At 44.7% G+C, this 12,055-nt stretch overlaps 1 protein-coding gene across 2 annotated transcripts in view; it reads left to right on the forward strand.

The window, feature by feature from the left end:
- The window catches only part of LOC146974405 (cell adhesion molecule DSCAML1-like), a 54,233-nt gene that overhangs the window by 12,214 nt on the left and 29,964 nt on the right, over positions 1-12,055 (forward strand). For both annotated transcript variants that reach the window (XM_085797696.1, XM_085797697.1), the window contains exon 3: positions 688-834. In XM_085797696.1, coding sequence (XP_085653822.1) covers positions 688-834 — 147 coding nt within the window. The remainder of the gene's footprint in view (positions 1-687; positions 835-12,055) is intronic.

Below are 12,055 nucleotides of genomic sequence, written 5' to 3' on the forward strand. Positions count from 1 at the left end.
AACACCCCAGAGAAAAAAAGTTACACACAGTGTCAACAAAATATACACATTATATCAAAATACACATTACATTACAGAATCTCATACATAGGGAAAAAATCGAATAATTAAGAATTTTTTAAGGTTTTTTAAGATTTTTTAAGATTTTTTAAGACCCTGAGGGGCACTCGGGGAGACACAGAATATAGAAAAAATCTCTAGAAAAACATCTTTGATAACGATTTAAGTAGCCTACAAATCTGAAATAGGCCTGCATGTGAGGAGACCGAACAAGACATCACCCACATCGAAAATCACATCATATCATATCGAAAATATCGAAAATACAAACATAATTAATTTACTATAAACATTAGACATTTCTACAAATTTCTTCACATTTCTTAACAATTTTTAAGCCAAAGAGGGGAGTTAGGAAGAAACATGTCAAAATTATTACAAACACACATGAAGAGGCAACTCATCATTCAGACCTCTAGGTGACAGAGTCTGTAAGTTGTAAATCCAGAATGCTTCACGACGTTTTAACAGCAAGTCATGACCCCCCCCCCCCTGCGTGGTGGGACTACTTTTTCGATACCACAGGCTTCTGACAGGAAAAAGCTTGTCAATCAGCGCGTGTCACCAGTGATAGGGAAACCGTGTTGCGGTTGATGTCATTGTTTCATCGTTTGTGTGTCTGTGTAGTTTTCAGGGAGCCCTACACGGTGCGGGTGGCAGACCAACGCTCGATGCGGGGCAACGTAGCTGTGTTCAAGTGCCTCATCCCCGCCGCCGTGCAGGAGTACGTCAGCGTCGTGTCCTGGGAGAGAGACACCGTTTCCATCGTCCCAGGTAAGACGGCCGCACGGGTGGATTTGGACGTTTTTGGGTGGTGGCGGTTTGATTGATTGATTTCCCCACAGCTGAATTTAGGTATGTCTTCATCTCCTGTGTGTGTGTGTGTGTGTGTTTGTGTGTGTGGACGCTTGCTGCACCGCTGTGCGCTATGTTTGACCGAACTCTTAACTTGTGTCTTCTGTCTGCTCACTGTTCTGGATCACTGACCAGGTCCTCCTCCTCCTCCTCCTCCTCCTCCTCCTCCTCCTCCTCCTCCTCCTTCCTTCTTGCACACATCTCCTCCATCACTCTCCTCTGTCTTTCTCCTTTTTCTCTCTCTCACACATTTCACTCTTTCCCACCCCGCTCTCACTTCCTTTACATCTCCATCACTCCGTGTACAGTTTTTAATGGTGATTGACACGACATTAGGCACACTCTCCTCCGAGTCACATGACGACTCCACGGTTTTTCTTCATCAGATCTATTTCCATCCTCTCCCTGCTTGTCTTAGCACCATGTCCTTGAAGAACAGTGCCACAATTAGAGACCCACGATGTCAATAGGACTGTGCCTGCACATTCATCTTCATTAACCTCATTTGTGTTTGTGAGTGTATGTGCAAGAGAGAGCGAGAATGAGACATGAAGTGTTCGCCCTTTGTGTCTGTTGCCTCGTTGTTTGTAGAGACGTTATGTGTATTTTATGTGGTTATTAGACACTAAGTGCAACGTGTGTCCGAGATAAATGCATGGTTATTCTCAGCATTTAAAATGTAGACAATAACAATGTAGGAGGAAGGGATGAGGGATAGAGGAGAAAAATGAACCAAAGGAGGAGAAGCAAGGAGGGTAGTAGGGCAAGAACGGCCTCAGGTCCTGGCAGATGGCGTTTTATATTATATGTATGTAAAACACAGAGACAGTGTGTCACACATACACATGTACCAAGGTTGCAGTAGTTTGTTATTGTCAGACATTGCAGCATGTTTCTTGGCTAATTTTCAATGTTCATGTAATATAGTGTGTTAATTCTTTGTCTTCGATAACCACGGCAGAAAGCTGCTACACTGAGGAGCTGCATAATTTGTGGGAAATACTAAAACATGCTCAAAACTGATTGATTTCTAACATTAATGTTTATCATAAGATTAGTTTGTTTCCCCAATGTTTCCCCACATTAACTTCTTATTTTGCTGTTTTGCAGTTAAACACATGGGAATTGTACACACAGCAGCAAATTCCTGGATAAAAGTTTCTCTTTAGGAGTTATTGCAAGAGATTTTAGTTTTTGTTCTTTGTTATTTTCAGATGACATTTTAGATCTAGTCATCCACCATTATTTCTGTTATTTTTTTTCACTTGCTGTTTTCAGCTTATTTTATCTTTCCTATGTTTGGCTCGTCGTTCACTCAGAGTTTGGTTCACAGTGGCAGTATTTGGATGCTTCAGTCTTCTCCGTGGATGTATTTATGGTTTCTGTGCATGGGGTGTTGCTGTGTATACAGTCATGAGGCAGCCTGTGTGTAATTAGGGGTATATAGGTCAGTTGATGAGCAGTGAGTGTGAGGATCAGATGCTGAACATGATGAGCTGCTCACTGAACTCAGCATTTGTTTCAGTGTTGCGTTGTACACAAACACAACAAACACAACGAGCAGTGCGATGGCGCTCAACCTTGACCCCGACCTCCTCTCCGATCGACAACGCGGTGACCTCATCACCCCCGCCGCAGCCAATCAGCACGGTCACCTATCTGCAGCACGTCGTCACTTTGAAACACAACACCTCTGCAGAACAGCTCACAATCTGAATATTGTGATTGCGCCGTCACGTGGATGCACAGAAGATACGCGGTCATGCACACGGACACATGTAGTGAATATCCATAGACAGAGACAGAACGTCATGTGGTTTTATAAAGAAACATTATTGAGACTAATCTCCAAATCTTTTCATCTCTTATCCTCACATCAAACTCTCTGAAATTACCCCTCTCCTCTCTTTTTGACCAGCAAAGGGACTGACTGGATGAGTCTAATGAAGATGTGAAAATTAAAATTGATTTTGTGACTGAAAGCCCTCTGTGTGAGAACGAGTGGGCGGCTGCTTGTCTTGCTTGTCACTGCTTCTTCTGCTCGGCTTAAGAAACACAGCAGGGGAAGTTCCAGTTGAAATTAATCGGAAACATTGATCGCAGAGGACAGGAAAACACCCTGGACTCTCTCTTTTTTTTTTGCCAGATGATCAAACAACAGACACACTCATCACTCATTTCGCTCAGATTCCCATTAGCTGTCTCCGTGGTAACACGTATTCTGCCTAGGATGTTATCTGCTGTTGTATTGATAAAGTGGGACATCGTCTGCTGAAATCCACTGCAAACAGCCTGTCAAAGCGTTCAACCATCACTGAACTCCTTTTTTGAATTTCAAAAACAACGTTTGGTCTCAGGCCTGGGCTGTGATTGGCCCATTTTTTATCGGTGCCAGCAGTGAAAGCCACAGATGTCTGGAGTGCTGGAGATGCCTCTGTCCAAATCTGGGCTCCTCTCTCCATTAATACTTTTTTTGTTTTGTTTACGTCCTTATAGTTTCCACTGACTTCTAGAGGAAATGATGCATTCAAATCCTCCACATTCAAAGCATCTCATCCGCAGACCCCAGGCTGAATCCCACCACTGTTCTCCCTCCACTCGCTATCTCGGTAGTGAGAATACAGAAATGACTCCACTGACAAATGTCCTTTTAATAAGTCTTAATCGCCTCCTTCACTCCTCTTTATAGACGAGTCTCTGCGCAGACGAATCATAATGTGCAGCCTCTGATCAGTATCATGATCACATACTGGTCTGAAGGTTGAGTTGATGACATAACACAACGCTGCCGTGCCCTCTGAGCCCCAACAGGTTCCATTTTGTCAAACACACATGCTCCCCATCTGGAGCAATGTGTGTCTATGTGTGTGTGTGTGTGTGTGTGTGTGATGCGAGTGTGCATATGTGTGTGTGTGTGTGTGTATGTGTGTCCCCTTCTTGCCTGCCCCATTTTCCTGTCCAGCCAGGACAGTGGGGGGGTTTAAGCGGGGAGGGGTGCAGGCAGACTGACCTATTTCCCTCTCACTTTCCTGTCCCATACCAAGCCTGTAGCTAAGCTTTGTGCGTGCGTGCATGTGTGTGTGTGTGTGTGTGTGTGTGAGACAATGGAGGCCAGCTAGTCTGAGCAGTGATCTGAAGGAGGAGAGCTGGAGCCGCGACAGAGAGATGGAGAGTTTGTGGACAGACATAAAAACAACAGTGGGACACAGAGAGGGTTCATCCTGCAGATCGAGGCCGTCGGTCTAACCAGCAGAAAGCTAATGAGTGGCTTCGATGAATAGAGACTGGACCAGCAGATGGCTGCGACCACATGGTGGTCCACAGAAGATGCCCAACCATGCTCCATGTAATCCACCTGCCACACAGTTTGGTCATGTTTATGTGTTTGCACAGTAATTTGATGCACGGGGCCATAAAACCCAACAACAATAGAAGAGAAAAGTTAGAGTGAGTAGACAAGAATAGACAAACACATTAATGCTGCACCTTCTCGTCACTTTAAACCCTCTGTGCTCTGTTTTTCTTTTTTACTTTTACACTCACATCATTTTCCAGCTCACACACCCTCTAGTCTCCATGCAGGATGTCGATCCAGTTTAAAACAGACACGTCGTCGTACAACAATACTCAATCACACGTGGTGTAGTTCACTCCTTGATGTTGAAAGTCAGGTGGACTTAACCTGTGCTTAACCTCCGAGTGTGTAAACGCTGAGTTCTCAGGCCTTAATGGGAGCGTGGGTCTTAATGGGCGTCGCTGGGTGGCGGGGTCACTTACAGGCTACGTTACAGATCAATCCTCTGCCCCTGGGGTCCCTGCTGTGAGTCAGGCGGTTCAACAGAGACATAATGCACCACATGCACAACCATAAACACACACACACACACATCAGGGTTAGTTGTGATGTGAACCGCTGGAAAATTACAGTTTAGTTGATTAATTTGTGGAATAAGGAAGTTGAATTTAATTTAAGAGGATAAAGTTGGTAACACTTTCACTCCGTCCACTAAGGTTTAGAAGATTACATTACTACATCATAATAATAATAGCAAAAGGATATTGTCATTATCAATTAATCTGTTTGTTATTTTCCAAAAAATCCCCAAATATTCAGTTCACAATAACTTAAAACAAAAGTAGCAGCTCTCAACTCTTTTCTAATTCTATTAGCCTATTCATTTTCATTTTCTGTCAATAATCTCATTGATCAATCACCTTGCTGCTGTAATCACAACTAGAGCCTGATAGCAGATTGACAACCTATTTTATTTATCTTTTTCTTGAAAAACATCATTTGCCTCCACTTGAGCAGCAGAAAAAGAGTCATGCGGTGACAAGCTGAAAGATACCGGACACTGTTTTCGCAGCGTTTCTCCTTCAGTAATTACAAAGTTAGTGTGGTGAGGCTTCACACAGGTGCAGCGAGGAGAGAGGTGACGGAGGCGGAGGGACCTCATGGAGAGCAGTGGTGTGTAAGGACACAATGTCTGTTTGTAAATCTGTGCTTGTGCACTCAGAGCAGGAATACATTAATAGATGCACTTGTCTGGGACAGCGCAGACTCTTGTAAACACCGGTTTAACACAAATGCACACACTTCTACAAATGTACAAGCTTGCACACACGCACACACACACACTCACTCAACCTCCTCACAAGTAACACAATAAAGCCATTTTCAGATTTTGCATGAACCTGGCTGAATATGGAGCAACTCATTAAACATTAACTCAGGATACATTAAGGCTGCGCTGCTCGGCTCTGCTGTGTGATGGCTGTCCTGTTGTTGTGCTCGGGCTGCTCGGGTGCAGCAGGACGTGGTGTGACAGAGGAGGACGGGGAGCACGTGGCGTCCCCAGGGCTCATGGAACATAACCCCATCGACTCTGCCCCCCCCCCCCCGCCCTAACCCCCCACCCTCTGGTCTCACACCATCCCTCCCCTCCCTCACCTCTCCCCTCCTCTGCTCCTGCCTCTGTCCCATGTGGCACACAGCAGGCCACGGGGGTTAGCGAGGGACCAAATAATACAGCTGAAGGCGCTGTTATTATGTATATGCATATGCAAACATATGGCGCCAAAACAATGAGCAGCTTTTGCGCGTAATGACTTACAGAGGAGGAAAATGACCAAACAAAACAACACCAAGTGAAGATGTCTTCATGATGAGCTTTTTTTCCCGATTCCAGCTTCTCTGCAGGTTGTTCACCTAAAGTCTGTTCCTCTTTCACTTTCTCTGGATATTTTTTGCCCCTCTCTCACATTTGCCCCAGTGTGCTGCCAGTGTCTGAGAGCATGGCAGGAACAGATGGGGTGCTGGCAGCCATCTTTTACTCAGTTAGGTTGAGTAGGCACGTGGGTGGGTGTGTTAATTAGCACAAACAAGTGTGTATGTGTGGGTCTGTGGGTGCGTGTTGCCTGTGTGTGCAAGGGGGCACAATAGGCATAATTATCTCTGCTTGAGAGGCCCAGTTAGGGGGTGGGAGGGGGTGGTGGGTTGGGTTTGGTGTGGCGGGGCGGGGTGGGGGGGCACGGAGAGGCGAAATTCAACAATGGCCCGACCACGGGCTTTGTGTGTACAGAGCAGAGGGCTGACAAGTGTCGACTATTATTGACTATTTACACACTACTACACACGCCTGCTCACATGCACTTAACACAGAAATGTATACACACACACGTCTCCATCTCCGCCGCCGCTCACCCTTTTTTTTTTCCCGCTTTGTGTCTTCATCAAACACACACACACGTGCAGTATGAGCATGTTTACAGTGCATCAGTGTATCAGTGTCAATCAGTGAAAGAGGGAGAGATGGGAAAGCCCCTGCGAGCACGTCACTCTGACAGAAAGCTGGCCACTGTCTCACCCTTCAAGCCGAGCCGCGTTAGAGCACAACGACGACCGAGAGACGGATCAGCCATGTCACCTAACTGATGATAACAGTTCATTTTTGCAGCTTTGACCTTGATTTCCGTTGAAAACATAAGTGATTGCTTAGATGACAATAATCCTGAGTCTAATTGAGAAAACCTCAAATTATTTGAAATGGAAATCAACAAATTTCTTCTCCTTCGAAAGCATCTTCGTCAGACAAATCAAATTATCTTTAGTTTTTGTCATTTTGGTGTCATGACAATGGACATGAGTCTCTCCATATCTGAGAGTTTACTGACGCGCCAACATTAGTCTCTTTGAATATACTCAACAAAAATGACATCAATCCAAAAGTTCAACCTCCTCAGACCAACACAGCAAATAACTGACCATTTATCTTATACATTGTTTTGTTTTTATTTTTAGTGTTTCATCAGACGAGCGTAACTAAATGATGTCTCCTCGCTGGCTCTAAGAAGGATAGGTGTTAATCCGCACTTCTAACCTCATCCTGAGTCGTTAAAGAAAGTGAGAGCGGGAAGGCTTGTGTCAAGGCTTAAAGGAAAAGAGTCAGAGGGTTTATATGGCCTGGATTGGGCTAAGAAATAGGATTTAAGCAAAGAGGTTTTACCCATTTTCTCCTGCTTTCTTCCACTCTTTTGTTTAGGCCAGGGAAAGAGGGATTAGTGCGCGGAGATTACAGCACACTCTACTAAGAAATTGTATTTAAGGAAATGCTTATTTACTCGGTGGCTCGTAGCTGCGGCAGGAAGTTTGTGTCTGAGTTTCTCCCATCCATCTTTTTCTCTGTTTGTCTGAGAAAGGTGAAGAGCATCATCAGCATCATCAGACTTCATGGGATTATTTACAACTAGTTAGAAATCAAAATGTTTTTCAATAAGAGAAAGGCAGATAAGTGAAAGTGTAGCCCCCGTACCCTATGGTTATGGTTTTACACTATAATAATACTGATGGATTGATTGCTTTTTCCCCGCTGGTTGGTTGTCAGGGGACCATGAGGAGACATGATCAAGGATCAAATGGGATCCCTGGTGGTCAAAGTGCCATGTTCCTACATGACCTCTCAATCAGACCTATTGATCCAGCTCAGTGTTCGCTGTCCAAACACACGCAGAGGTCAGATCAACATCGGAGACAGTGATCGACTGCAGGAGGTGGGAAAAAAAGTGAATGGATTAAAAAAAAAAAACGTTGCTCTGAGGAGGAGAAAGTGTCGCTGTTGTCCCTCTGCTGTTTGTGGATGTGTAAGTCAATAATTCAACACGGTTGCAGCATCATGTGACTGTCTGTTTCTCTGTACAGTAAAACTCAATCACTCAGTCACCAATTCAGCATTCAGTGTATTTACTGCAACATGCTGTACCATAGGGATGATACAGAGCTAATAGCAGAATTTATTTGCTTTGTGGATCAATAACATTAGAGGGTCAGTCTGGGTGCAATGATGGGGTCTTCGCTCCATGATTTTAGTTCAGTATTGAACAAATGCAATGATGTGATGGAGGAACACCGGCCTCAGTTTGTGTCAATGGAGTCTGCACTCAGTAATGTTGATCTAGACACATGTTAACATACTAAAGTGAGGTTTTTTTTATTTTATTTTTTATTTTTTTAAGTATATTCTTTTTTGGCTTTTTTGCCTTTATTTGATAGCACGGTGAGGACTGTAGCCTCTACATGGGGCAGCCGCTTTAACCACTGCGCCACGCACCGCCCCAAAAGTGAGGGTTTTTAATGATGATTATGGTCGGAAGATTTGAGATCTGTACACGCTGACTTTATTATGTTATTGTGCAGAGGCAGAAACCCGTGGAGGTCACATGTGTTTTTGCAGATCGGTGTTTTTCTACCTTTTACTTCTCACATCGCTTTCGCCGGACGCTGTTGTGTCATTTCATTCCACGTGAGTCTGTGATATGTGATTCTTTGAGTGTATTTATAGTCATTTAGCGCGTAGGGATTTCAACAGTCCTTTTCTGGTAAACACTGTAAGTGTGTGTGTGTGTGTGTGTGTGTGTGTAGCAGCAGTTAAGCCCCCTCTCTCTCTCTCCGTCTCTCTCCACGCTGGGCAGTGACACTCCTCTGCCACCAGCACTCTAATAGGGAGGGACCAGGCAGCTCACTCAGTGCCACTAATGCAGCTCACTGCCCCGGGCCATGGGCTAAGCTGGAGTACACCGCATCACACACACACACACACACACACACACACACACACATGATGGCAGACACACACCATATACCCAAGTCCGTCTCTTATCTGCTGCTGAATCAAAACAAGGTGGACAGGCGGGAGCTCTTTTTGTGCCGCCGGATGTTTTAGTTTCACTTGGTGCCAATTGTGAAAGTTACACGAACAGGTAACAGTTAAACAGGAGTTAATGGGCTTTTCCCATTGGAGGGTGGGTGTGTTTTCGGACCATGGTGGTGGCACGCTTCTCTATGGAGCAGTGCATCGAGATGTGTGTGTGTGTGTGTGTGTAACTACGAATGTGTGTGTATGTGGTTTCTGTCTCCCGGGACTCTCATTATCACTGCTGTCCCAGATGTCACCAAGCACATGAAACACACGTCATGAATAATGGAGTCCTATTTCTACATCTCTCCTCATTTCTCTCCTATCCTCCCAGCCTCTCTCTCCCCTCCATCCCTCGTTTCCTCTGATGCATCTACTGATGCTTAATCTCCTCAGCGCTGTCTCTATCTGAGATGGTCCATTTAGCTTTATGCAGCATCGTCGGCCTGTCTGGTTAGGATGGCTTTATGGGGGGGGAACATGGCGTCTCCGCAGCGTTGTGTTGAGTTATATCTACGCAAACGACGTCTTTTGCATACGATCGGTTTTATGTCTGTACCCGACTGTCCATTCAGCCTCTCAATAGGCCGACTCCCCCCCACCACCACCACCCTCCTCCACATCATCCCCTCCCCCAGTGTTTACTGTTTAAAGTCACACAGGGCAAATTGGGACAGAGCAGCCAGTGGAGCAGAAGAGACGTGGGTCCCATCGCAGTGGAAACTGGACTCTGTCTGCTCTGTCTCATCCCTCCCTCTGTCCTCAACCTTCACCTGTGTCTGCTCCTCACCTCCGTCCCTTTCCCCACTCTCCCCCACTCCCCTCCGCCGCGTCCCAACTTTTTAACGTCCTCTTTACTCACGAGTGAGTCGGTGTGCGACGCAACACAGCAGCGAGGGTCAGGGAAGGGAGAGAGAGCATGATTGAAAGATGAGGTAAGCAGTCAGAATTGGTTAGGAAAGAGGACAGCAGTTAGGATTAGACAGTGGAGCGTGGCTTTTTAATGAAAACATGACAGAGCTGTGGCTTCTTCTTCATCCTCGTCTCCTTCTCCTCCTCTCTTCAACGTCCTGCATCTCCACCACCCCCTTCCAGAAAATGAAAAAAAAAAAAAGCCACAGAGAAGAAGCGAGAGGGTGAAAAAAAAGAAAAGGCGAGATTCAGATATCGCTCACGCAGTGTTAGTCTTAACTAGCAGCGTGACTCGTGCTCCGTCTGAACAGTTTGGTCGGGTTAACAAAGTCTCTTTTATGGTGGAGATGCAGCAGGGTGGGCGCCCGTTGCACAATTAGTTGTTGCACATCAGTTGTGCCAATAAAACCTGCTTTGAATGTGAATTGAAGGGAGTTAAGAGGGCGCCATTCATAGATGTTAAGTAAGTGCAGAGCAGAATAAAAGCCAGGAAAGTGTATATATTTAATTGGCCGACACCTGCTTCTGCTTGGGCTTTTAATGTACACAGCAGCGAGAGGGGAGAGAGCAAAGGGAGGGTTGAGTGGGCTCTCGCTTTGAATACAGATGCAACACCCCCCTTTTTTTTTTGCATAAAGGTTTGAAAGGAGGGGAGAACACAGACGTTGACTGTTATCTCCTCCACAGTTTGCCCTCCATCTTTCCCTTTGCTTTTCCGCCTTTTACTGTCTTTTCTCCGTCTTCTCTCTCCGTTCTCATCTCCTTCTCGAAATCAAGTCATTCAGTCCAGTGTTGCATGATTTTCTGCTTTAACACATTCCTCTGCTGCATAACTGGACCACTGCCATTCACTGACTCCACGCTGCTAATTTTAACGCATAGTTTATTATTTTTTGTTCCAGCAGGGAAATTTTTCTTGTCCTATTTTAAGCCTGGTAGGTGTTCCTGCGTGTTTCTGTGTGTATATGTGTGTGTGTTGAGTGTGTGTGTGTGTGCGCCTGGCATGTCTGCATCTGTGAGCACCAAGCATATTCCAGCACTGCAGAGAATATCTCCGGAATATACTGCGTTTTTTTTTCTTTCTTCTTCTTTCTGTGACAGTCACAAGTCTTTGATCCACTCCTCCTCCTCCTCTCGCTCTTCTCACCTTCTTTCAAATTCTTCTCTGCACCTTGCCGTCGAGAGCAGGGATACAAGGCAGACACACACACACACAATGCTTTTTTTTTTCCTTAACCTCAATCTCAGATTATAATTCATTTATTTGTCACTAAACTAACTAAACTTTTGACTGTGTGGGATTGTTCTGCCGACCTGGACCTCAACCTTTTCACAACCGCACAGGAAGATCTGATGGAGCAAAATGCTTCTCCATCATCAAGTTTCATCAATTCAGTGTTGCATTTATGAAAAACACTGATAAAAAATGTATTTTTTTTATCATTAAAGTTACATCTTTGAGGAGTCAAAGATGCTTATCTTTGAAGGTTTATGATTTATTAGTCAAAATAAATGAGTTTCCAGGCCAGGAACCTTCACAACAGTGGAGGTTTGATTGAAACTTGAAACAACTGCATTTTATAAACAAAGTTGTTGGATATTTGTGCTTTATAATCAATGTGTGGACATGTAATAAAACATATATTTTCATTTAAAACCTTACAGCAATGTGATATATACAATAATGGACAGTGGCAACAGCCTTCTATTTATTTTTTCACGAGTAAGCATCAAGATTTGAATTTTTGCATCAATTTCCTTCTTGTCTTATGATTTCCAATCACATCTCTGTGATGGACAAACATGTTGTGCTGTAGGCTTTTCTCAGAGGATGTCAGTTTGTGGAGGAGTGAAACCTCTGACCCTCGGCTGCTTTGGCACATTTTCTCCTTGTGTTAGCTTATAGTCACTGTAATGAGCGGAGAAGATACACTAACCATTTAACTGCATGGGAAACCCCTTCAAGGCAAGGAACCACTGCCTTTGACCATCAACACTGTTGAATAAGACGCAGACACCAGGGAGAAGATTGCAGT

Source organism: Trachurus japonicus, chromosome 14, assembly GCF_045865225.1.
Source record: "Trachurus japonicus isolate A0001 chromosome 14, Traja_1.0".
NCBI classification, from domain to species: Eukaryota; Metazoa; Chordata; class Actinopteri; order Carangiformes; family Carangidae; genus Trachurus; species Trachurus japonicus.